The sequence below is a fragment of the Sphaeramia orbicularis genome, chromosome 15 (assembly GCF_902148855.1).
Source record: "Sphaeramia orbicularis chromosome 15, fSphaOr1.1, whole genome shotgun sequence".
Lineage (NCBI taxonomy): Eukaryota > Metazoa > Chordata > Actinopteri > Kurtiformes > Apogonidae > Sphaeramia > Sphaeramia orbicularis.
The window spans coordinates 30,597,717-30,622,202 of NC_043971.1; the positions used below are offsets into that span (position 1 = coordinate 30,597,717).

Consider the following 24,486-nt stretch of genomic DNA (forward strand, 5'->3'; position numbering starts at 1 on the left):
AGTGCTTAATTTTATGTACCTAATCCACTTAAGTGTAAAAAACACAGGCTTCAATCATATTTTATATCTTTCAACCTTCTTTTTGCTGCACATTATTTTTATATTCTTACTGATGCTGTGATATTTAATATCAGGGTTGCAGCATGATATCATTTCAAGGCATACCATGTTTGTTTATGTATGATACTGATGGAGAATGTCAACTGTTTATCTACTAACTCATCAACACACATCCTGTTTGGCTTTGTTCAACTATTTTTCTTATTTCCACAAAGCATACTTTTTATGCATTCAGTACTGTGTACAAGTTCTAGGCCAGCTTTAGGTTTGTTGTTTTAATAAAGTCATAATAACAAATTTCTCAGTCTCTGTATTAAGATACAGCCTGGATACATGGGCAGTATAAACAGCAGTAAAAACAAAGGTTTCAAGGACAAAACTGCTTGGTAAAAAAAAACTGTGGTAGCATTTAGCATGACATTCTTTCGACCCTGTTGTTCAGACAGTATGAGATTTATTGCATTCATTTTATTATGTTTTATACCAGGTTTCATCCAACACGTCATATGTTTTAACTGTGCTGCTTCTTGTCATAGGGTCAGGGGTCACACTAAATAATGACTTCAACCTTTAGAACTGTTATACTTCAGGATTTTGTGTGTATTTTAAGACAGTGCACATATTTCCTGTTTTTTTTTCTCATTATATTTGAAGAAAAAAGGTTGAGATATATATATGTATGCTCATGTCAACCCTGTAAAAATGACAAATGTGCAGGTGGCCTAAGACTTTTTACACAGTAGGTTTTAATATTTACAATGCGACTGTTCCAACTCTAAGGAATAATATCTTTCGGTGCAACAGTGTCCCACTATATTTTCAGTTGTTTTCGCATCAAAGTGGTTTCCTTTTTCTCACCCAAATACATTATTAACAAGTAACTACTGCTGCCTACAAGAGTCCTACATACATATGAATATCAATAAGTAGACTGTGAAAAGAGTACTCCACTGCATCACACATGCCTGGGTAATATCGCTGAAACCTTCTATCACAGTCACAGTACATTTAATGATACAGAAATTATTTCATTTATAATACCCATACAACTTCCATAAGAAAAACACTTCCTGTTCAGTATTATGCTGATCTGTTTGAGCTGTTTTCATGCAACTTTCCATCCAGATAATGAATAATATTACCCTGAAGAGTGTGACTGGTATCACAATATAGACTAAATGATACAATGCATTTCTCTATCATATGATATTTCTCATACTGATTAATCTAAGGATATTTTCTTCACTTTGAAGGGCCTTTTAGCCTATAAGACAGGTTGATTTCAGCCTTTGAGTCAGTATTTGTGATCCTCTGTCTAGTCTATTACACACTGAGCTATTCCAAGCTCTTTAACATCTGTGGCTTTACCAAGGGAACGACAGAACTGATAAGCATGGCTAAGTATAGCTCTAATGATAGGCCACATACAGAGAGTGAATGGCGCCAGAGCAGGCAGGGAAAAGTCAAAGTCACATCAAACCACTTGGTCACTACTTCACTGCAACATGCTCATGCAAACATACACAAACCCACAAAAAAAAAAAAAAAAACAGTCCAAATGACTCTGGACAGTATATTTCCTCTGCTATTAGATCTCTCGACGATTTTTATCTAAAGTCAGTGGTGTGGAAATGTGCACACAAAAAGATGAGATTATGAGAACAAGAGATGTGTTATCTCCATTTTGTTCCAAATACCTAGATCACAAAAAACAAGCATGGGAAAATAGAATACACAAAGAAACACTCATGTGATGATGACTACCCATATTCCTGACCATCAAAAGAACCGTAACACTCATCCAGCTCAAGGCTGACACTCTCAATCAGTGGTTTTTGGCATTATAAAGCTCGAGTCAACACTCATTTGTCATTTCTTTTCAGCATCTTCCAAACACAAATTGACAAAGGCTATTATCTACTAACCTTGACAATCTTCAGTAACACTACAGAGTCTCGGAATGACTTGTACTCACTCCCACTCTCAGACTGGCCATGGAAGGGTAATAATAATCATGTATGTCCTTACACATTACCAAATACCAAAGAACACCGACGCTGGTGATGTACACATAAGACAGACAGACACACACAGTCTGGAAAAACCCTCCCATACTAAACTGCAGTTTGGGGGGTCTTCAGCATGCAGGCACAGTGTGGAGACATTCAGCTGTTGTTGGGGGGACTCAGATTGTAAACACACCCTCAGCCAAGGTGACGCTGCAGGACCTCTGCCAACAGGTGTCTGAGGAACACACACATGGATGGATCTATGTGTGTGTCTGTATGCAACCACACCCAAAACACCGGAACACCAGTGTCTGGGCGTGGCGTTCATCTCACTTACACTTAGGGCAAGCTGTCACGTCTTATCCCTAATGTGCACTGGTGCGCTGATGCCAGGGCGCTTTGCACTGTCTGGGCTGTAACAGATCACAGCCTAAATTGGTACACACTCAGACAGACACACACGTGCAGCATTAGACTTGACCGACAGCAACCTCAGCAAATATATACGACGCTGGAGCACATGGGATAAAAATGCTGGTTAAATTTAAACTCCTGTTTGCTAGGTGTAACTTTATGACAGGAGCTGAGCATAGAGCTGTGTGAGTCATCTTTACAGTTGCCCTTTAATCCTGGCATGTACACACACACACTTCAACTGTGTACCTCATCTAAGAAGTGTGTTTCCTTTCCATGTTAACCATACAGTCAAATGGAGAGGAGTGACATCTGTTAAGTGGCAAGGGTTAAACATTTCTTTCCTTCACTTACACTTGAAGCTCACAGGCAGGTAGTCATCTGTTATATAATGAAGAACATTTTCTATGATTACATAAAATCCTTGCCAGCCCATTCATGGTACAGTGACTCTTTGTGGGCATGTTATGACTATGGGGGGGGGGGGGGGGGGGGGGTTGTGACGTTAGAAAACATGGCTTCTTCTCCTTCACACAGCAGCACAGGAAGAGTATTTACACCCTCATTTAATGTTATTTAGTTAATTGTACTGGATGTAATGTAAATAAATGTACATCTATACTTGAATAACCACATTTATTTGAGTATAAAGGCGCTGGCTATTGCTGATAAAGCTGTGGATACAGAACATCACAGTCAGAAGAAGATTTTAATAGCATAATTCGTGTATAACAGCTTGTACTTACCTATATTAAGTGGTATGGAGCATGTTTGCAGTAGGGTGTCCTGAAGAAACAGACCAGAAATAAAATGTAGTCTTTCACTTTCAGCTTTGGATGTTGAGATGAACTGGAAAAGCAAAACCTCTAGCCCATGGCCAGTAACCGTAAGGCAAGTTCGGGTATGAAGCTTCGACTCGAGTCTGTAAATAATATCACCCGAAAGTCATTTAGGGTGAAAAATAATAACAATATAGACATAAACTGAGTCGAAATGTCCGTCCGTACGTATCCCGAAGCACCGTTACTCACTGTCACAATGTCAACACCGACTGAAGATGAAACCGACGGACATAACACCGTGTGTTAGCAAGAGGCGAGCTAAAACTGACCTGAAGATAAGCTAAATATGTCGAAACCGACGTGTAAACGATGCCAGTGTGGGTGTAAACACACAGCGAGCAATCACGGTCCTCCTGTCTGACTTCTAGAAGCAGTTTCTCATTCCGACATCCTCCTCTGGGCTCCGGAGGGGCGGAGCTACGAGGTGTCACCTGGGTAACCACAGTGCGTGACACTGCACGCTAATCTGTAGCTTTAGCTCTTAGCATACAGATGTGTCTGTGTTGAGTGAAAAGTAGGAAATGTCCCCCAGAGGTAAACAAGTATGGAATTCAACTTTTTCTAAAAATGAGTGGTCAAAAGCATGGTCATTACCATAATAATACTGTATTACAAACAAAATTAGAATTTTACATCTCAAAATTTTACATAACATATATCCCTCCAACGCTATTTTGTGTCGATTTTATAATGTGGAAGAAATATGCAATTTTTGTCAATCTGAATCTGAATCTACTTTACACTTATTCTTTTTATGGTGAACATTCTTCTAATTTTTGGTCCAAAATTGAAAATTATATCATATCTAAAAGTAACAATAAAATAAATATAACATCCCAAAATGTAATTACTTATTTTAAACATGCTACGAACAATCTAGAATTTATTGTAAATTTATTCATATTATTTGGAAAATTTCATATACATAAAAACAAATATACTAAAACACACCCAAATTTTAAAATCTTCCTATTAGAATTTGAAAATGATATTAAATCTTTAGAATTCATATGTAATAAAAAAAAAAAAAAAAAAAAAAAAAAAAAAAAAAAGCACTAACACATTGGCTATTTAGAAACAATTTTTCAATACTGACTGAACTCGCTGTTGCATTTATTTATTTATATTTGTCAGATTTATTATTTATTTACTTTTTTTTTTTTTTTTTTTTTTATAATGTGTATTTTATGCTTTGTATTTTTAAATCTCTGCATTATTTTCTTAAACTTATATGTTCAAATGCTTTTTCTCTTTTGACATCTTGATGTTTGTTTAAAATTTTGTACTGTATACTCAAATGTTGTTTATAAAGTTGTTAAAAAAAATACAGATGTGTCTGTGTGTGTTTAGAATAACATAGGAGACATGCCTGAAATGAAGGACATTTTCTGCCCAACCTATTAAATAGCACTTGTTGTGTAAATTATACTTGCTCTGAGAAAATATAAATAAAGTTGTTAGAAAATATGTGTCAAAATATTCTCATCCCACCTTCTTGATGATAAACTTGTATGCCAAATATCACCATTAGAATAAGTTTTAAATATACGTATTTGTATTGTTTTGTTGATATGTGCCTGTTTCTGTAATTTCCCAGTTTGGGATGAATAAAATCTATCTATCTATCTATCTATCTATCTATCTATCTATCTATCTATCTATCTATCTATCTATCTATCTATCTATCTATCTATGTGTCTCTTATAATTGTTAAACTAATTACTTTAATCTTCAATATATTTTAAATCAGGGTTGTCACACATTTTGGTTCAGGGCCCATATTTTGTCCAATTTGATCTGAAGCGGGCCAGACCAGTAAAATAATGACTTAATAACCTAAAAATAATGACAAATCCAAGTTTTTCATTTTGTACAAAAAAAAACAAACAATTAAATCATGAAAATATTTCCATTTACAAAAAAAGATGTGAATAACCTGAAAAAACAGAAATTTCATTTGAAAAATTAGTGCAATTTTAACAATATTGTACCTCGACTTATTATTTATACATGTACATTTACACACAGTGTTACATAAACAGTTGGTAACAGGCATGATATTGTTAAAATTTTAGGATTTTTAGGAGTTTAGGACTAAAATTTGAACAATTTCTACAATAGTCCATCTCTTGTTATTAACACAACTACAGATCACAGTGGATCCATAAATGCACAAAGCATTTAGTAACAGACAGAATACTGTTAAAATTGCACATTTCGGGTTGTTCATCTTTGTTTATATTTATGTATTTGTTTGCATTTTATTGTGGAAAAAATAGTTTTGTAGATGTAAATATTTTCACAGTGTAATCTTATTTTTTCACTTAAGTTTTTCACAAAGAAAATTTGTAGTTGTCATTATTTATGGGTTATTTTGTTGTTATTTTTACTTGAGATCACATTGGTCTGTATGTGGAACCTGAACAAAAATGATTTTTGACAACCTTCACTGTTCAGGTTAATTTTTGCACTTTCATCCCTCGAGCCAGAATGGAACCTTTGGCGGGCCGGATTTGGCCCCTGGGCCGCATGTTTGACACCTGTGTTTCAAATGGTAGTAATTATGCACTGAAGTTGTGTCCACATACCATACCCCCAATCCTGTTACAGAAACCTATTTAGCATGGCGGAAGAAGAGGAAAAATATTGAGCCACATGACACAGTGGAAAAGACATCATCAAGCCACATGCTCACCTCATGGGTAGACCAAAGATAAGTCCTGTCCTCTATTTTTAAAAATTTTCCAGTCTTTTCAGCCTTGACAAAGTGTGTCACTCTAACCAATGCAACCATGTTAATCATTTTCATCAGAATATCCTCCTGAGACCCAGCAATGCATTTTAGTCCTCTGTAGGGGCAAGAGTTGCACAGCTTTACATAGAAAACAAATCCTGTCCACTGAAAAGGAAATTCTATAAAAAAAAAAAAAAAAAATTAATTAAATTAAATTAAAAGAAAAACTGTATCTGGAAAAACTGTTGCATTATGCTTTTTCCAATCAAGACAATTATTTCATGTTAAAAAATAAATAAATAAATAAATTATTATTATTATTATTATTATTATTATTATTATTATTATTATAAGCCAAAACATTTACTTTCCTGGGTCTCAAAAGGATATGACAAATTCATCCAAAAGTTTTCTCTTTTTTTAACTGATTTAACCAAGTCTGTCCCTGACAAACTTTACATTTCCCAACTAGCATCCATTCCTGGAACAAAGAAAAAAAGCTCAGATCCAGTTTGTGGTCTTGCTGACAGGTTTATGTATTATTCCTGTGATTTATTTGTCCCATATGTTATGATCTATAACCAAAAGTAGTGTATTCAAAACAGAGTTGCACAACAACAAATAACACATCGAATTTAAAAAAAAATAACTTGTGATGTTTGAGCTGAACAAATCAAATTTTTTGATGATTTAGGTTATTACATAATTATACGATTTTCTTAAGTACATGACAGAAAAATATAAAAATAGTGGGTAGATAATTGAAATACACCTAAAATAGACATATAATTGCGATCATTCTTAATGATTTGACTCAATAATGTCCTCAATGTAAGTAGTATTATTGACTACATATTTGATAGTAGTATGTTATACATACATAATGTTTCATGCTGTATTTTAATTCAATTCAATTTTATTTGTAGAGCCCTATATCACAGCAAGGTTGCCTCACAGGGCTTTACAGAATTAGGTGGATATGAAACTAAACAACAGTCAAATAAACAGTTGATGAAGGCTATTGATCAATGCATCCCACGTCCTTAGACCCTCATTCTCAGCAGGGAAAAACTCCAAAGACCCAGTGGGAAAAGAGAAACCTCAGGGAGAACCACAGTAAAGGAGAGATCCACTGCCATGGACAGACAGGCTGTAGATGAAACCAGGACTGATGGACACCCATTTGCGGATGTAGTTTCAGTATTTCATTTTTCATTTCATTTCAGTGTTTGAACATGTGACTGATATAATATATCTCTTTAAAAATAGGAATTATGCCATTTTACCCTGAGCCAGCTTTATTATGAATCTGTTATTGCCTACCATTACCACTAGAGAGCAGTGTTTTCCTAATAATTACCTATAGGTCTTCCCGTCATAATTAATATTTATAAAGGTATCCATCCTCTGCTCAAATCTGGTCTCTGTTTTCTTTGTGACAATATAAAAAAAATACTCTTTTAAGTTTTGACTGTAGAAACTGAAATCGAGGGAGACCATGTGTTGCCTCTGGCCTGTAAATCAATCTGTGGACCAGTGCCAACTTAAATGAAAACCACATCTACTTTCCCCCAAACCCTCCTTTTTCTTCCTCTCTCTCCCTCTCCTATAAGTACACTTGTGTTGTACTCTGTGCCCTATATTTTACCTGCACATTGCCTTAAACCATTCAGTACGCAGCTGCAATCAACAGGAGACCTGTGAAGGGAAGACATTCTGACAGGGAAGGGAAGGGTTAGATAAGGTAAGAGTGGGGAAAAAATGTATCAAACGATCAAAAAGTAAAGACTGCTGAGGTGGGTTGTAAAAAGAATACCCCTCACAGGAGCTGGTGAGAAGAAGAAAGCAAAGTTGTAACAAAGAGAGGAAGAAGAAGAAGACTATCAGAGGAATAACCAAAGAGGAAGAGTGACCTGGTAAGATGTGTTTTTCAAGCAGTCAGGGGGGATAGAAAATGACTTGTTAGACTATAATCACTTCCTCAACTGAAAGCTAAATGTCCTCTCTATGTAACTCAACCCCATGTTTCCTCTGTGATGGAAAATAATTATATTCTTGAGACTCAGTGAGCTGCATTGTTTCCTGCTGCATTACCGGAGTGGCTGGAGAGAGTCACTGGAGTAATTGCCTGTAAATGACACCACACCAGACAGACAGAAGGATGAAAAATGCACCTAACAGACCTTGATCTGGTGAAATTAATACCATTTGAGTGCTGTGTTATTGTTTTTTTTTAAGTCAGTATATTTATATTATAGGTATGGTGTTGAAAATGTTCAACTTATAATGCAAATATGTGTTGTTTTTCCAGAGTTGCATGTGTTCAAAAATCAGCCGTGATCCAGTCCAATGTGTTTCTCCTTTGGAAGAGTTAGTGAGTTTTTTTCTTGCAGCCTATCGGATGTCTCAGCCATGCACGTGAGCCTGACCTTTGCCTTGTTTCTGCTCCTGAGTGTGTGTACTGACACGGCAGTGGTGAGTCAAATTATGTCTCATCTGTTTGACTTTACATCAAAGTATTTCCACAGTTCTCACCTCTGGATATGGAAAAGAGAACCATGTTGTAAATGCAGTTCATCTGTACCTATTGAGAGAAGAATACAAATTATAATGGTGTGTTAATGACATGAATAGGTGCAACTAAGATAAAGAGTACATTTATAGGTATCAACTCGGATGACAATTTCAACAAAGTGTACACAGCCTGAGATTACAGGTTTTCACAGTGGTCTGGATCGCTTTTTGATAGCTGTTAAATGGAAATTAAAAGTGTGAGGCTGTGGTATTTTAGGTCAACATGGCACCTGTTTTTCATCTGTTGTGGGAGAACTTACAGGGCAGATGTGGACTTGGCATCAACTACAAAGTTTCTGGAAATATAAGCTTGGAATTAGGGTGCACGAAAAGTAAGATGGGTGTGGGATAGAATGCTTACCATTCTTCATTTTTGGGTTTCATGCCATGGTTATGATTTAGAGTAGGCCGGCAGAGACAATTGAGTGTTTTTTAATGAGATTTAGATTACAGGATTACAGTAGGGGTCTTCACATGTGGTGACGTTATTATGGTTCATGATTTAAAGTTTAAGAAAAGACAGAAAAGTTTATACCTGAGAATGGCATTTGCTCCTGTAATGGCATGGGAAAAAAAAGCATATGATCCTGTCATGCCTTCATTTTAACCCATAAAGACCCAAAACGTCCACTGTCGACCAAAAGCATCTACTGATCTAAACTGTTTAATAACTGTTGATCCACTAATTCTATCAGTACATGTAAATAATTGGTGTAAAATACAGATATGACCCATTTGGCGTTCAGTGAACATGGAAACACTGTCATCTTCTACAACAGTGTTTCTCAACAAAAGATGAGAGGGGGGCGCTGAAACCAAAATATGGGGGGGGGGGTTAGTCTGTATAAGTTTCAGTATCAAGCAGTATTTTATGTCAATGGTGAATTTACATGACCCCCCCCCGCGCTCCTCTGCAATAAGGAATGCCCCCCCAGCAGTCTTTGGTGGTAATATTAACCCTTTCATGCATAGTGGTCACTACAGTGGACAGCTATTCTACAATGTAATTTAACCTGAACTTCTATAACAGTACCTGCATAATATCTGCATGAGTGAATATAAAGGCAAGGAAATAAAATGCTATTAATATTTAACCCATAAAGACCCAGCGCTTCTTTGATGGCAGTTCCCAAATTATTTTTTCTCTCTATTTAACCTTTCTAAAGTATTTATCACCATTTATTATTATATTATCCTCTGTATTTAGCATTTTTTCAGCGTAAAGTAGGTATTTTACAATATTTAATCTGTTGATCATGTTGATATTTATTAAAACTCAGAGTGAATTCAAAGGTTATTAAATCAGAAACATGGAAAACAGAAAAAAGTGACTTTTTCAGCAAATCTATCATTAATGAAGTGTCTCAATCCACTGTCATTCATCCAACTTCATGGGTTTTACTGGTGAATCAATGTTGTAGAAGATGGAGGTGTTTCCACGATAACTATGGAGCCTCTGAACATCCAAATGGGTCATATCTGATGACCATGAAAAGGTGACAAACTGTTTTTTACACTAATTATTTACATTTTCATGGAGTTAAAAAAATGTGCAGCTGAGTGGAAATTTTTTTTAACTCCATGAAAAATAGGTTCATCAAATAAAATTTCAATTGCATTGTTTTGTTTTGTTTTTTTTATGCCTAAAGAGGAATAAAATCACTCAAAAAAAAAAAAAAAAATTGACTTAGGTTCTCATAATTCATGCATGAAAGGGTTAATAATAATAATTTTGACTTATATATCGCCTTTCATGATAACCAAGGTCACTAAACAAAGAAAAAAGAAGGTGGAAAAGGGGAGTGGGGGTTAGGGGTTAAAGGACTTGGTGAAAATAAATGAGTTGAGGTGCTTTTTGAACATGGGTAGGGTAAGGTAATGTCTGTTGGTGCTATAACGCCCATCCACCACCCCCAAAAATTTATTTTGTGGGCACAGCAGGAGGCAAATGATGATGAAAAAGGGCGTTTGTTCAAAAAAGATTAAGAAACACTGTTCTTCAACACTGATTCACCAGTAAAACTCATGGAGTTTGATAAATGATAATAAATAATTATGTTCAGTTGGTGGTATATTTGCTGAAAAAGTCAGTTTTTCTTCAGTTTTCTCTGTTTCAGGTATAATAACCCTCAACTTTAATCTGAGCTTTTATGAACATCTACATGATCAGTACATTAACATAAGAAAATAATTGATTTTTACTGAAAATTTGCAAAAAAAAAAAAAACAGAGGATAGTGTTTCAATAAATGGTGATAAATCACTTAAGAAAGGTTACACTGGGCCTTCATGGGTTAAGCTGTACCAAATGTGTGTCTTTGTGTTTGTGTGGGTCAGGGAGGCAGAGCCCAGCGCAGACAAAGACAAGCTGAGGACAGCCTGAGACCATATATTGGCAGAGTTGAACCAGGTAGGATGTTCAAGATGAGGGATATCACTTTTATTAAAGAGTATCGTCCTGGGAAAATAGTCAAAAACATTCACTGTTGATTAAGATCATTGATCATAGTTGTTTGCATTTCCATGTAGTCTGAGACAAAAAGGTACAGAACATTTATAGAACTAGAGCAGAGGTGTCAAATTCATTCATACAACCCAGTTTGATCCCAAACTGACTGGGCCACTAAAATAACAGCATAATATCTTCTAAATAATAAGAAACATTATTTGTTTTAGTGCAAAAAAGTAAAATTAAATTATGTGCTAATACATTTACAAACTTTCCTTTTCCCCTAGAAAATATGAAAACCTGAACAACCTGAAATTTATATTTTGTACAATATTATATAACAATATATACAATATTATACCTTGACTTATCATTTAGTAACAGGTAAAATGTGGTTTTGTTGTAAATTTTGGAGATCGTAGCTTAGAACTAAAAATATTTTTGACATCTTTGACTGTTAATGTCTCCAGTGTAAAGGATTCGCTTTATTTTGAAGGAGAAATTATATAAGTTGGAAAGGATTTGGACATCATAGGAGGTCTGTCTCAATAATCGGTGAGGAGGGGTTACTTAGAGGGTGCTGGGATGGAGTGAGCTGGATGGGAGGGGTGTGGGGGTGGAGGGGGATGTTTTTTTTGTCTGTTTGAATTGTATTGATTGTTGATTTTTTTTTTTTTTTTTTTCTTGTTTGGGCACTGTCATCAAAAAATGGGAAAGAGACAAAACAAAGAGGAAAACATTTTGGAAAGAAATGTCTAGAAGAATAACTATAGTAAATGTAATTTGTGCTCTTAATAAAAAATATTTGAAAGAATATCTCCAGTGTAATTTTTGCACCTTGTAAATTCATCTCACTGGGCGAGTTTTGGCCTGCGGGCCTTATGTTTGACAACCCGAACTAGAGTCTGAGTGAGATATTTCATCTTTTCATAATCAAGTTATAATCATCATAATGATCGACAACTTATCTATAATCATGAATACAAGCATAAAATCCTAAATACTTATTCTGTGTTAATATGTGATGGGAATTGGATCAGTATGAACCTAAATGAAGCAACAGTCAAAAAGAATTCACTTTATCGATATATTCCGAGTCAGTGTTTTAACAGTAATGAGGTTTCTCAAGTGTACAGGTTGCCGTTTTGGTTAACATTTGCACACAATATGGTCTTTTGTGGGAAGATTTCAGTTTATAGTCGTGCCTCTGAATCAGTTTTCTTCACTTTACTGCAGCCGCTGCACCTGTGCTTGTCAAACCCCAACTTACTACTTATGTTTTTCATCCATCACTCTGACACATTGTTATGTTAAATAGACCCTTATAAGACAATTTAAGTGACACCCTCATGCAGAACAACTTTAATTAGTAGTGAAAACTGAATAAGGAGGCCTTTAATCAAATGTAAGGGGGAAAAAAAATCATCCTAACAAAGTTGTTTTCTCATGAATTCAGAAAAGCTTTGTGCTCTCCTGAAGTGCCGCAGTCCGGTGGGATCTTGGTGCCAAGTAGTTGAAGAAAATGGAGTCTTGGTTCCGAAATGTGTTTGCCCACGGTCTTGTCCACGGTAAAGAAGGTCACTACAAATCATTGAGCAAAGTGATTTAGGATTTTGAAAGGTGATATTTGTATATGGGTGCTTCTACGAAACTGGTCCCTAAAAACAGAACAGAGGGGCTAAAAATTCAAACCAGATGTAGACTAATGTTATGAAGCAGGTTTGGACTCACTTTGGTTCTATTTTAAAAATAAATATTTACTGAGATAAAAGAGAAACTATTTTTCAGTAAAACCCCTTTTTAAATTTTTTTAATTTTATTTTTTATACAAAAATCTGCATGTAATACAGTAAAAAGGACACAGAAATTACACACAACAATTTCTTCGAATATCTGTTTATTCTCTCACAGGTATATTTTGGGAATCAAACTAATTATGCAAAGCAGAATGTTTCACAAAAATGGCCGCTGTTGCAAACTCACTCACAATTTATTTGTGTTTAAATGGGCAGGTTCCGCATGTAACGCCAGTGGACACAATGGGTTACATGCAAAACCTGGAATAAGACTGAGATTCATAAAAAACCTGCATGTCTGGATTAGAAAAACCACTAGGATCATCAAATTTAACACAGTATCTTTATTTGTAGTGGTATATAAAACTGTTTCAAGCCATGTTTTCCAGATCAAATGCACTTACAGCTAGGTAGCTTTTCATGTCCCAATTTGGTCCTATTTTTGGCCCCAATATCTTATTAAAAATTCATTGATTTTGGGATGGCTCAGAGCAGAAAGTATAATTTTTTTGCATTTATCTGAGGTCATCATTAGGTACATCCTTGGGGGAAATATGTCTACATTTCTCTTCTATTATTGGGTCTAAAAACCTGGCAAAGTTCCAGATACCAAAATGAACCCAATTTCCTAGAAGCACCCATATTTAAGTGTGAAGCAGATCATTTTCATGTATTCCATATTAACCTTCTACCTTATAATGTGCATTTCAGAAAACGTCACTGTGTACCTGAGTGTGATCTGTTGTAACATACATGTTGTGTGCTTTGGCTCATGTGATCAGGCAGAGGGCACCAGTGTGCAGTGTTCTGGGAAAGACCTACGGGAACGAGTGTTTGCTGCATAAAGAAGCCTGCAGGAAGAGACGCCGCACAGGACTGGCTCACACCGGACCCTGTCTCAGTAAACACATGCAGCATTACATAGCACTCACTATTTCCACTGTGCATTGAAGCATTCGAATTAGTAACGCCATGTCTCTTGATCAGCTCCCAAGGCTAATTGCACCCAGGAGGAGTTAGGCCAGTTTCCATACCGTCTCTTGGACTGGTTTCTGCTTCTAAGTCGTATGGGAGAGTCCTACACACCTGCTGCCCCCCCACAGAGCTGCCTCAGTCATGCCCAGAGGACACGACTAGCACAGGTGTAGGAAACATCACTCACATGTCACAAAGTCATAAAAATCTAAGACAACAAAAGCATGACAGAAGCTATAAGCCTGATTGATGGTGTATCATGACCTCAACTAATGATGATGCAAATAAAATCAATACCCATATCAATCTGTAATACTAAAGACAAATACACTGAGGGATCACTTCCACTCCCTGTGTAACTTAATGCTGAACATAAAGTTGTTTCTGGCACCAGATCACATACTCCTGCTAGTATACAAACTGTGCTTCGTTGATGGTCCAAGAAATCAATGTTAACAACCCACTGTAAGTGGCAAGTTCTTATGTTGCTCGTGGTGTGGTCATCCACAGATTGAAACAAGGGCTCTCAAGAACACTGTGTATAAATAGGATTTGGTCAATAATCACTAAATTATTCAATAACAGGAGGAGTAACTTAATATCTTCCATCAGCCACCTTGACCTCTTGCCCTCAAATGAATTAAAAGAAAAAGAATGCCATGATGATTTCATCTGTCTGACATGTTTTTTAACGTTGATGGGAATACAGGCTTTTAGAATGAAGTCGTTCTAATGTCACTTAATACTTCTCCAGCACCATCTGGTTATTTCTTTATTAGGGCTATTCTACTATTTTACCAAACTTAGGCAAGTTGGGTGCACAGCAACAAGTTGCAAAAACAACATTTACAGTTGACAGAAAAATTCTGAGATACCATTTAAGAATCAAGACAGAGTCACTGGATTCTGGAATCAGAAGACTTTACTTGCAGCAAGGAGTCAAGTACATACAGCAGGATACAGCTGTTGACTGACTAACACCAGGAAGTCTAAGTTCTAATGAAAGAATATGGATAATACAACCACTGGTCCAAGTGTCCAAACATAATGATGTTGATCGAGTTCACCATTGGCTTAGGTTAAAACACGGTGATGCATGGGTTCAGTGACTGTGTTTGTACTCGTCTCCCACCTAAACTATGGCCTCATCATGTTTCCAAGAGTTTAGTAAATATATTTGAAATGCCTGTGAAAAATCCAGCAGACATGAATCAATAGTACAATCATGATCATATACACACTTCTTTTAACCTTTTTTTCTGCTGTTTTGGTCTCCACCATTGATCAGGCACAGATAGTTTGTGTGTCAGTGGTTTAGTGGTAGTAGTACAAGGATCTGGTGTGTGTATCAACTGCCAACTGTAGCTAGAAATGAGGTTAATGAGGACGCACCCACAAGTTGTAAAATCCAGAGCAAAGTTGTTTAACGATGCTAAAATAAAATACTTAGACAAGTGTACACATACTGTACATAATTCAAATTTTGCAGAGATGCAGTTTCAAGAAGAGTTTTAAACTCAAAGACAAATTTGTATTTTTTATTGTTTAATATACCTTTAAAAGTCATAGAACAAAGTGCAAAAACAAACTGTCTACCAACATTTTTTTTCTCTTGTTCTTCAGCAAAGATTTGCCTTGTTGGACAGGAACAAAGATGGGAAGTTGAGCCGCAGAGACCTGAAGAAGCTGCGTTATAAGAAGATGCCTCTGGAACACTGTGCTACTTCATTCTTTCAGTCAGTCCACCTGATGTTTAATACTGTTTTTCACAACTTTCAGAATTTATGTTCAGGGTCATAAGCATATGATGTAAACAAATAGAGATTTACACTGGATGTGGAGAAAGTATGACCTTCCTGCTTAGCACGTCACGTCTTACGCCCAAGCCCCTTTACATTATGCCACACAAAGCTTCCCATTCTGAACCCTCTGTCTATTGCAATATGTTATTTTTCAGCTAATTACTGAAACACCAAGGGTTAAAAATGTCACACAGTGGTGCTGTTCGCCCCCGCTCGGTGACTAAGTTGCACCTCCCACCAGGCTGTTCTCTCTGCACGCCATCTATCCATTCACCCCTCATGCCAATCCCTGTTTGTGTCCTCCACCCCTCTGATCTAATGACCACACCACCTCTCCATCATCTTCCCTTCCATATTGAAGCTTCATTCTACTCCTTCCTGCTTTCCTTTCCTTTATCCTACAAATTGACTCCTCACCCTGTCTTTGTGCCAGTCCCTCCTTTTTTCATTCCATTTTCTGTCTTCATCTCCACTCACTTTTTCCTCTTTCTGGTCGTCGTCTTTCTCCGCCATCCCTGTTCCCACCCAGCCCCCTTTTCTCTGCCAGTCTGCAGTGATAGGTTTGTGGGAGTCAGGCTGGCTGTGTCAATGTCAAGCCATTCCCAGCAATGATAATGTTTATTACCCACTGTGTCTCCCGCTGCCCATGGATTAACACAAATTGAAGGAGTACCCTTCAGTGATAATGCAGCAGGGTGAACTGAAAGACAATGGTTATAGTAAAGCCGTGATGCTGTTGTTTTCATACCCACTGACATCTGTTATGACATATATAGTGTATCCATCCAGTCAAATACTGGTTTAGCCTGAATGAAAAAAAAAATCTGTTTCCGTAATAGGCCAGTTCTAATTCTGCCATGTGCCATCTTTGCAGGTCATGTGACAAGAACAGGAACAGGAAGGTGACCCTGAGAGAGTGGACCTCCTGCCTGGTAGATCACTCCGAGGCCTGGTTCTACCAGTTTATGTGTTAGTCTCAATTTTTGCTTAAGTTATTCATTCTGATCAACATAAGAGACTATGAATCATAGATAGACTTCAGATCTCTGACTCTATCACAGCTATCATGTTCAGGTCATATTCATTGACATTAGCCTATATCTCAATACTTGATGAGGTTGTGTAGCTCCCAGCCTCGAGGTCAGTGTTTCTCAACCTTTTTTGAACAAAGGACCCTTAACGGCATCAACAACCTCCTCCCGCCCCCCCCAGTCCCTGAAAAAAATTGCGACGGGGGTGGGGGGGTTGTACATTATTGTCTAAGCAACACGACGTACCTGTTTGAGGAGAACGTAGTGGGTTACATAGCTCAGAAGGTCAGTAGGTAAAGCCCCCCTCACCCAGCCACCTGGCGCCCCCCAAAAACAAATTTGCAAGGGGGGTGTTGTGAGTATGGGCCTCTGTTTTACATCAGACACGGGCTCCTTATACTGGGAGGGGAGGCGAGTGATAATGTTGTAATGCACAACTGTGACTAACGACCCCCATTTGTGCCTGAACACCCCCCTCTCAGCTTTCTCATTCTAAATGCCCCCAAAGACGTCCCTGGGGGGCAGTACCACCCCCGTTGAGAAACACTGCTCTAGGTCATGAGATTTTTGGAAACATTTAAATGATCCACAACAGTTGTCACTGTGGTTTTCAGGAAATGCATAAAAATGAAAAAAAAATGTAAGGTTTTTTATATATGTAGTTTAATTTGGAAATATATCAGGAAAATTGAGGCACATGGATTACAATGGATCTAACATGTGATTTATGCACTGGTATGTTTCATAGAGAGTTCAATCGAGTTGAATCAATCAAAAGATTGATGATACCATGCAAAAAGAGTCTGTTACATGTCATGCAAATATAAACATGACATTTTTCTGTTGTGAAAAATTCCTGCAATACTTCTTTTATGTTTGAAGTTCTAATTTCCTTTACATCATGGAAATGTAATGGGTTTTTTTTCTGCTTTATCCACAGCAGTGAGAATGGGCTCCCACAAGTTGTGCCCTACAATCAAAGACAGCAACCTTTAACCTGAAAACTGTGCGGTAATGTCTTTGTTGTACAAAACTTCCAAAAGACAGTCCACTATGATCAGTGTAGGTGCAGGGTGACATTGCTCCACAGTGTTCATTCACCTGTTTCAGCAGCTTTGCACCGTGTAATAATATGTCAGTGACTTATCACATCATCAAATGTGAAGCATGAATGCAGAGACATTAATTTTCTGGTTGTCTGTCCATTCATGCATGTCCATAAATGGTATAAATACATCTGGAATTTTATTTGTACAATTTATAATATTAAATTAGCACATTACATTGCATGCTGTAAGTAAATTAAAACAGCGGCAGCAGTGTACTTTGACATTGTGATGTGTAAAAATGGGAAATAAAGATAGGGGGTAAAGGAATGTTTAGTGTGCAATGATGTGACGGGAGAAGAGACAAAGAGATAATAAAGGGGGAGAAGGGGAGAAGAAGAGAAATGTGTCATAATGCACTCGAGGAGAGGAAGGGAAAAAGGAAGCAAAGTGAGTGAAAGAAGGAGAGAGAAGTACAAAGTGAGTTTGTGAAAGATGGGAGGAGGTAATGCACTGTAAATGGGAGTTGAGAGTAATGGAGTAATGCATAAAAAATGGATCAGAAATGAGGGGAAAGACTGAGAACAGAGAGTGAGAGGGGGAAGGGTTTGGCTGAGAAAAACGGGAGGAACTGAGGAGAGAGGAAATGCATGAAAAAGGTTTCAATGCTGCAAAGCATTTCTTTTACAGCCGATTCTGTAAATAGCATCTCAGAGCATGATGCGGAGTATTTGAAACACTTAACCTCTATCAAGGTCAGAAAACTTGCATAATGCAGGCTTGTTGACTTTTTGTCTGTATGTACCATCCATAAAACATGCTGCTCTAAAAACTCTTGTTGCATCTTGTTTGTTTGTGTCTGTATTGTCTACAAGTGCATGTGTGTGTGTGTGTGTGTGTGTGTTTGTGAGTGTGTGTGTGTGTGTGTGTGTGTGTACGTGTGTGTGTGTGTGTGTGTGTGTGTGTGTGTGTGTGTGTGTGTGTGTGTGTGTGTGTGTGTGTTTGTGTGTGGGTGTGAATATAGTATATGTGTGGTTGTATTTGTGCTGGTGCTGCAAGATCAATAGGAGGATGTGTGTGGCCTGGGGTGGGTTCTTTGGTATGACTGGTTTCTCTGGACTAATTAGCCTTCAAATTTTCACCATGCCTGAAGGATGAGAGGGGTGAGAAAGAAAGACATTGGAAAGAAGATCAAGAAAACGGCGAGAGATTTCAGTTTTCAATATGAGATGCAGATTCAGTGCAGACACGAGGAAAACAAGGACTGAGAATTGCTCGCTCTACGTGTCATGCAACGAGAAAGTGCATCATCATAAATATCAAAACAAGATATTTTTCCTAACAGAATCTTGTACTTTTCGCCCCAAAACTTTTGATAAAGTTGAGTTGATGCAGTTTGGAGAGAAAAACAAGATTAGCAGAGAGCAAAAAGAAAACAACTTGAAGATGACAAGAGGCGTGAAAAGGTCACAGTGGGTGAGCCTTCATGGACTTTTAATGTTTTTTGTTTTTTTTGTGATTGCAGATGTGGATATAATACTCCAAATTCAGAAACCTGGATGAACTCTTATCTCTGTTTTGAGAAATACAAATATTCCACCTGTAGAACTATTACCTACTGTAATCCAACATTATGGATGGACAGAAACCGTACCAATGTAAGGAACTAATTCTAGACGGTGAAATACAAACTTTTTCACCACCCAGAGCTTCAATAGATAATAAACATTTCAGAAGCCACCTACCATCGTCAGCCTTCCCGCTGTGAAACATAACAACAGATGGTACTAATTAATATGTTAGCCATAATAACCCTGGCTTCTCTTACCTGTAGACTAGTAGTTAAGTTGTGAGCAGGAGTAAACATAAAACAGGTGCATGTATCAAATACTGAGATGTTCTGAATCCTATAAAAATGTCACGGTAGCGTATCCAGTGTTTAATTTGAGCTCCTAATTGATTACTTAGTACTACTTAAAACGATCAAGAAGCCTCATTAGTTGCTTTTCCATTGGACATCTGCACAAAAATGTGCCAATATTAACTAAGTGTTGAAAAACAGAAGCGCGTAATGTTGGTTTTTCCATGAAATCACAAATGCGATGATTTGTTTATTTATTATTGTGAGATGACATGAGAAGTCATTCCATAAACATGGCGGTGAACGTAAATATGGTGTTGATTTACAGATATATTCATCATTATTATTATATATTACCCCTCTATCCTGTACTAAATTAAAAAATGACTCAGTTTCCTGGTGTGTCCACACATACCGCACCATGTTTCTTTTGAAACTCTTCTTCTTCGCTTGTTGTAACGTCCATCAACATCCTTTTTTTTTTTTTATTCACGTGACTCTAGTTGCAGAAAAAGGTCTTTCCATTGCAGTTTTGCGTGACATACTATTTGTACTACCCCTGAAAAACCACCTTGACAGTGCAAAAACTTTAAATCAAAAACAACAGCTTTGGCGAAATTATCGTTTTTCATTTGGTAAATTTTTATGCATAAGTTATTTGAGGATCAATGGAAAAGCGACTGGAGTTAAGGATGTTCAGCTTTTGCAACCACTGAAAGCCAAAGTAAATAATTTTGAGTTTAATTTGAAAAATATATTTGACATAATTCTTTCACTAGAAAATTGGTCAGAAACAGGTCAATATTAAATTATTTTGTACACCTCTTTTTTGTCTGTGCATAATTTTTTATTACACACAGGAACACAGCACAGGGTGAGGGAAAAGAAACTGGATCTGGAGAGTTTCAGATTAGGGGGTTGTGTCTCTACCAATTCCATTTATTTCCTATGTCCTTGGTTTCACATTGAACCTTTAAATACACCTGTCAGGTTAGATGGAGAAAAGCACTGAAATGCTGACCTTTATAAGTCTGATCTGAGAGGAAAATGCTAAAAAAAAAACATTGCTACATGGCAAAATTTCAAAGGTAATCAGTAACTGGAATATTAGAATCTATCACGTGTCTGTATTTACATCCTGTATAAGGATATGAATAACCCCATTTCTCTGTGTTCCATGTCAATGCCTTATCCAAAATAAGAAAACCACAATCAGCGTCACATCCTTGATACTAAACATAAATAATATGATACCAGATGAAAACCTTAGGAAACGATAAATGACCTGTGGAACGGTGTCTGATGTCTAAATATAGGCTATGAATACAAATCAATCCCCCCCACATCCTCCATCAGCAAACATCTCCCCTCACTCGCTCCCTTCTCCCCTTGGGACTAGTCTCTTTCTCCAGAAAAAAAAAAAAAAAATTAAATGAGTTGTTGGGGCCACCCCTGAAGGTCCAGCGGAGCCTCCCCACCACCTCCTCCTTCTCGTCCTCCTCCTTCTCATCACCACTGGTGTTCTTTGTGTGTCTTCGTACCCCCACCTCCTCGCTGCTAATAGATTCCTTCTCATTACCTCTGGACCACCATCTCCACCTCTCCTTCCATCCCCCATGTACAAACACGGAGAGCACAGTTGTAGATTAATCCACCTAATCCTACTTTACCTTCCTGTCACACACAGACATCCCATCCTCCTGCGTTCGCCGCCAGTCCTACTGTCCCCCCCGTCACTTGCTATTTAGATATTTAAAGAGAGGTCTGCATGTGTGCCACCTATCTCTCTCTAACCTTGTCTTCCTCCCTCCCTTCCTTCCATCTCCATGGGTGTTGATCACTGATCTGATCTCTGATGGTTTGCCTGCATCACACTCTTTTCTCTCTCACACATCAACACACACATTCCCGAGGGACTCTGACAGCACAGGAGCAGATGGGCGGCTGGTGATGACACGTTGTTAAAATAAAGATTCCTGTTAACCCGTTGTCAGCTCAAACGCCCTCCTTCTCTCCCTCTGTCCCTGTGTGTTATTTTCTACAATATCTTCCTTTTTCTCTTTCTCACTGCCTTTCAATGTCAATTCCATTTTCACTTTTCCACAGCACTGTCCATGTAGGCTATTACTCTGTACAAAAAGCAAGTAACTGTGCCACTGAAAGCATGCAGCCCAAGACCCCCGACCCCCTGAACATGATATTTAATACATGGCTGTCATAAAGACGGCCCATTGCATTATGCATGACTTGTAAGCAGACATCAATAATAGATGAAAAGGCCAGTTTTGCAGTTTCTTTTCATGCAATTATGCCAATGAAATTTTTACTCTCGCTTTCTGTCGCTTTCTGTGTGGATAGAGTTTGTCCGGTTTGTGACTGAATGTCGATAAATTATTAAACGGCAACACAAGAGGGGGGAGCTGTGGGATCAAAAGAAATATTCAGGCCACTCATGATGGCAGAAAGTGAGAGAGGATGTGATGTGTGTACGACATTGTGAGTGGTTGTCACCCAAGCCCATGCAACCATTCCAGGTCCGACAGATGTCAGACAGATGTCCAACACAAAACTGTGTTCAACACGCAGAATGCACTGAATCTCTGGTCGAAGTCTTCTAAAAGTATAAAACTCAGCTCATATACATAGTTGTGTGTGCAGTAATCTCTCTAAGGTTAATCACCATCCATCTTCAAAAGCAGCCGCCGTATCGTGCGCTGCCAGATTGCAGACTTTCAGAACTTCTTAGGGACTGTAAAGTGGGCCAGCAAATGGAGAGGGATACAGAGAGGAAAACTGATGGCTTTGAAAGGGAGTCCAGCCGCAGCAAACTGCCTTCACTTAAAAAGAAGACCAGTAGGGGCCACTGATTTGATACATTTATTAATAGCAATCGCATTTTTTATTCTTCTTTGAAGTGATGTTGGAGGCAGAGACACGCAGACAGACGCAGAGAAAAGGAGGGAAAGGGTTTCAGATTTTAGCCTGTGGTCAGACAATATTCCCTCTGGGTGGAGTGGGTCCCATTCAGACCGACCTCAATAGCCTTACACTGAAGTACCTGCTGAATGAGTGAGAAAAGGCCCCATAAGAGAATAGAAAGAGGGAGTTAGCACACAATGTGGCCAGCCCCTGTGGCCGGACTCTTTTTCCATGATGATATTGATTAAAGGGCTCAGGAGAGAGAGCGGCGTACATGAGGCCCGCCATTGTGTGGAGATGAGAGCGGTGGGTGGAGTTTAAGAGCCACTGATATGAATGTCCCATGAGTCCTCTGAGATCTGTACTTGACCTATAGGTGGAGGACGTAAAGCTTTCAGTATGGCTGTCATGTCCAGTTGTGGATGCAGACTTTAAACACAACCTCCATCCACTCATTTTCTGTTCATTTCATTGTTCCTCAATAACTTCATACACTTAGAAAAGCAGGTTATTAATCTTAAATCCAGCGGTGAGGAAATACACTCCCGAACAAGCTCTAGATTGTACATTATCTGAATCATTGTAATTTGAGCAAAACATCAAAAAATCAAGCTTATAAATGCATAGTATTTAAAGAAAATGTGTTGCAAGCTTTAAAGAATGCATGTAACACTTTCTGATTTTATAGTGTTCATGTCAATATACCTACACATAAGAAATAATAGCAAATTGAAATGAATAAATGCATTTTGACTTGTTTATTAAACAACAAAATAACCTCTGACCTGAATTCATTATCATTTTTTTTTTTAATTACAGACGACTTTAGCTTTAAATAACTCTGACATTTTAATCCCTAAAAAATTAAAACCTTTTATGACAACTTCCAAATATTTTTTTCGATACATTAAACCTTTCCTAAATGATTTATCAACAATTGTAATATTATCCTCTGTATTTTGCCTTTTTTTGGTGAAAATCCGGTATTTTCCTTTATCTAATTTACATATTACTAAACTTAACTTCAACTTCAACTTTCAACTTTATTTATCCTTAGGAAAGGAAATTCGGTGTGCAGCAGGGGTCATAAACACATAAGCACATGCGCAACACATACGCATACACATAAGCAAACAGATATCATTAAAGCTCAAAGTAAATTAAGTTAAATAGAAGAGAACTGAAGAAAAGGGGACTTTTTCAACAAAATGTATCATTAACTGAACATAAAAACCACTGCATTTATCAAACTACATAGGTTTTAATGATGAATGAATGTTGCAGAAGATGATGGTGTTTCTATGTTCACTATGGAGCCTGTGACCGTTCAAATGGGTCATATGTGATGCTGCTGAAAAGTTGAAATTTTGTCTGAATTATTTATTAAAGTATTGATAGGATTTGTGGTTCAAAAATTATGAAAAACATTTTTATATCAGTAGATGCTTTTGGTCACTAGCAGTTGTTTAAGTCTGTAAGGATTAAAGACTTTTCATGTTTGAAACCACTGAAACTCAATATTCCCTAAAATTACAACTTTAACCTGTAACAAAAGTAAAGTTTTTGTAATATATGAGAACTGTGATGATGTGCATGTTTTGTATTTATTTTGTTCATTCCCGTTAAAATACATGGGCTGTTAAACACATGCCTTTCCCCTGCGTTCTTAGTGTAACTTGCTTTTTTCCTGAAAGGTAGCCAGTGCATGCACAAAGAATATTTGCATAAATCAATGTATTGTTTGAAAGGTACACTCGTTCATTTAAACATGTTCATTTAGAAGCAAGTCTGGGACCTTGATTGGACAACAGATAAGCATCCAAAGACAGTGTAACCTCTAAAAACGCCGTCTGCACAATTGGTTAGTACAGATGTTATCAGACAGGCCAGAGAATGGTTAATGTATTTAACTTTTACATCACCACCCCTTCCCCTAACACTGCTCTCCACTCTCTCTCTCTCTCTTCTCTCTCTC

At 37.4% G+C, this 24,486-nt stretch overlaps 2 protein-coding genes across 4 annotated transcripts in view; one reads left to right on the forward strand and one right to left on the reverse strand.

Moving 5' to 3' along the window:
- ccser2a (coiled-coil serine-rich protein 2a) overlaps positions 1–3,724 on the reverse strand; it is a 54,721-nt gene extending 50,997 nt beyond the window's left edge. For all 3 annotated transcript variants that reach the window (XM_030155517.1, XM_030155520.1, XM_030155519.1), the window contains exon 1: positions 3,230–3,724. The gene's annotated coding sequence lies outside the window, so the exon portion shown is untranslated. The remainder of the gene's footprint in view (positions 1–3,229) is intronic.
- Positions 3,725–8,471: 4,747 nt separating this feature from the next.
- Positions 8,472–18,281, forward strand: sparcl2 (SPARC-like 2). The gene is made up of 8 exons (XM_030156648.1): positions 8,472–8,534; positions 10,970–11,042; positions 12,538–12,649; positions 13,660–13,778; positions 13,865–14,019; positions 15,476–15,588; positions 16,529–16,623; positions 17,626–18,281. The coding sequence occupies exons 1-8, from the start codon at positions 8,472–8,474 to the stop codon at positions 17,679–17,681; spliced, it is 786 nt and encodes a 261-aa protein (XP_030012508.1). The 3' UTR covers positions 17,682–18,281.
- Positions 18,282–24,486: the final 6,205 nt, after the last annotated feature.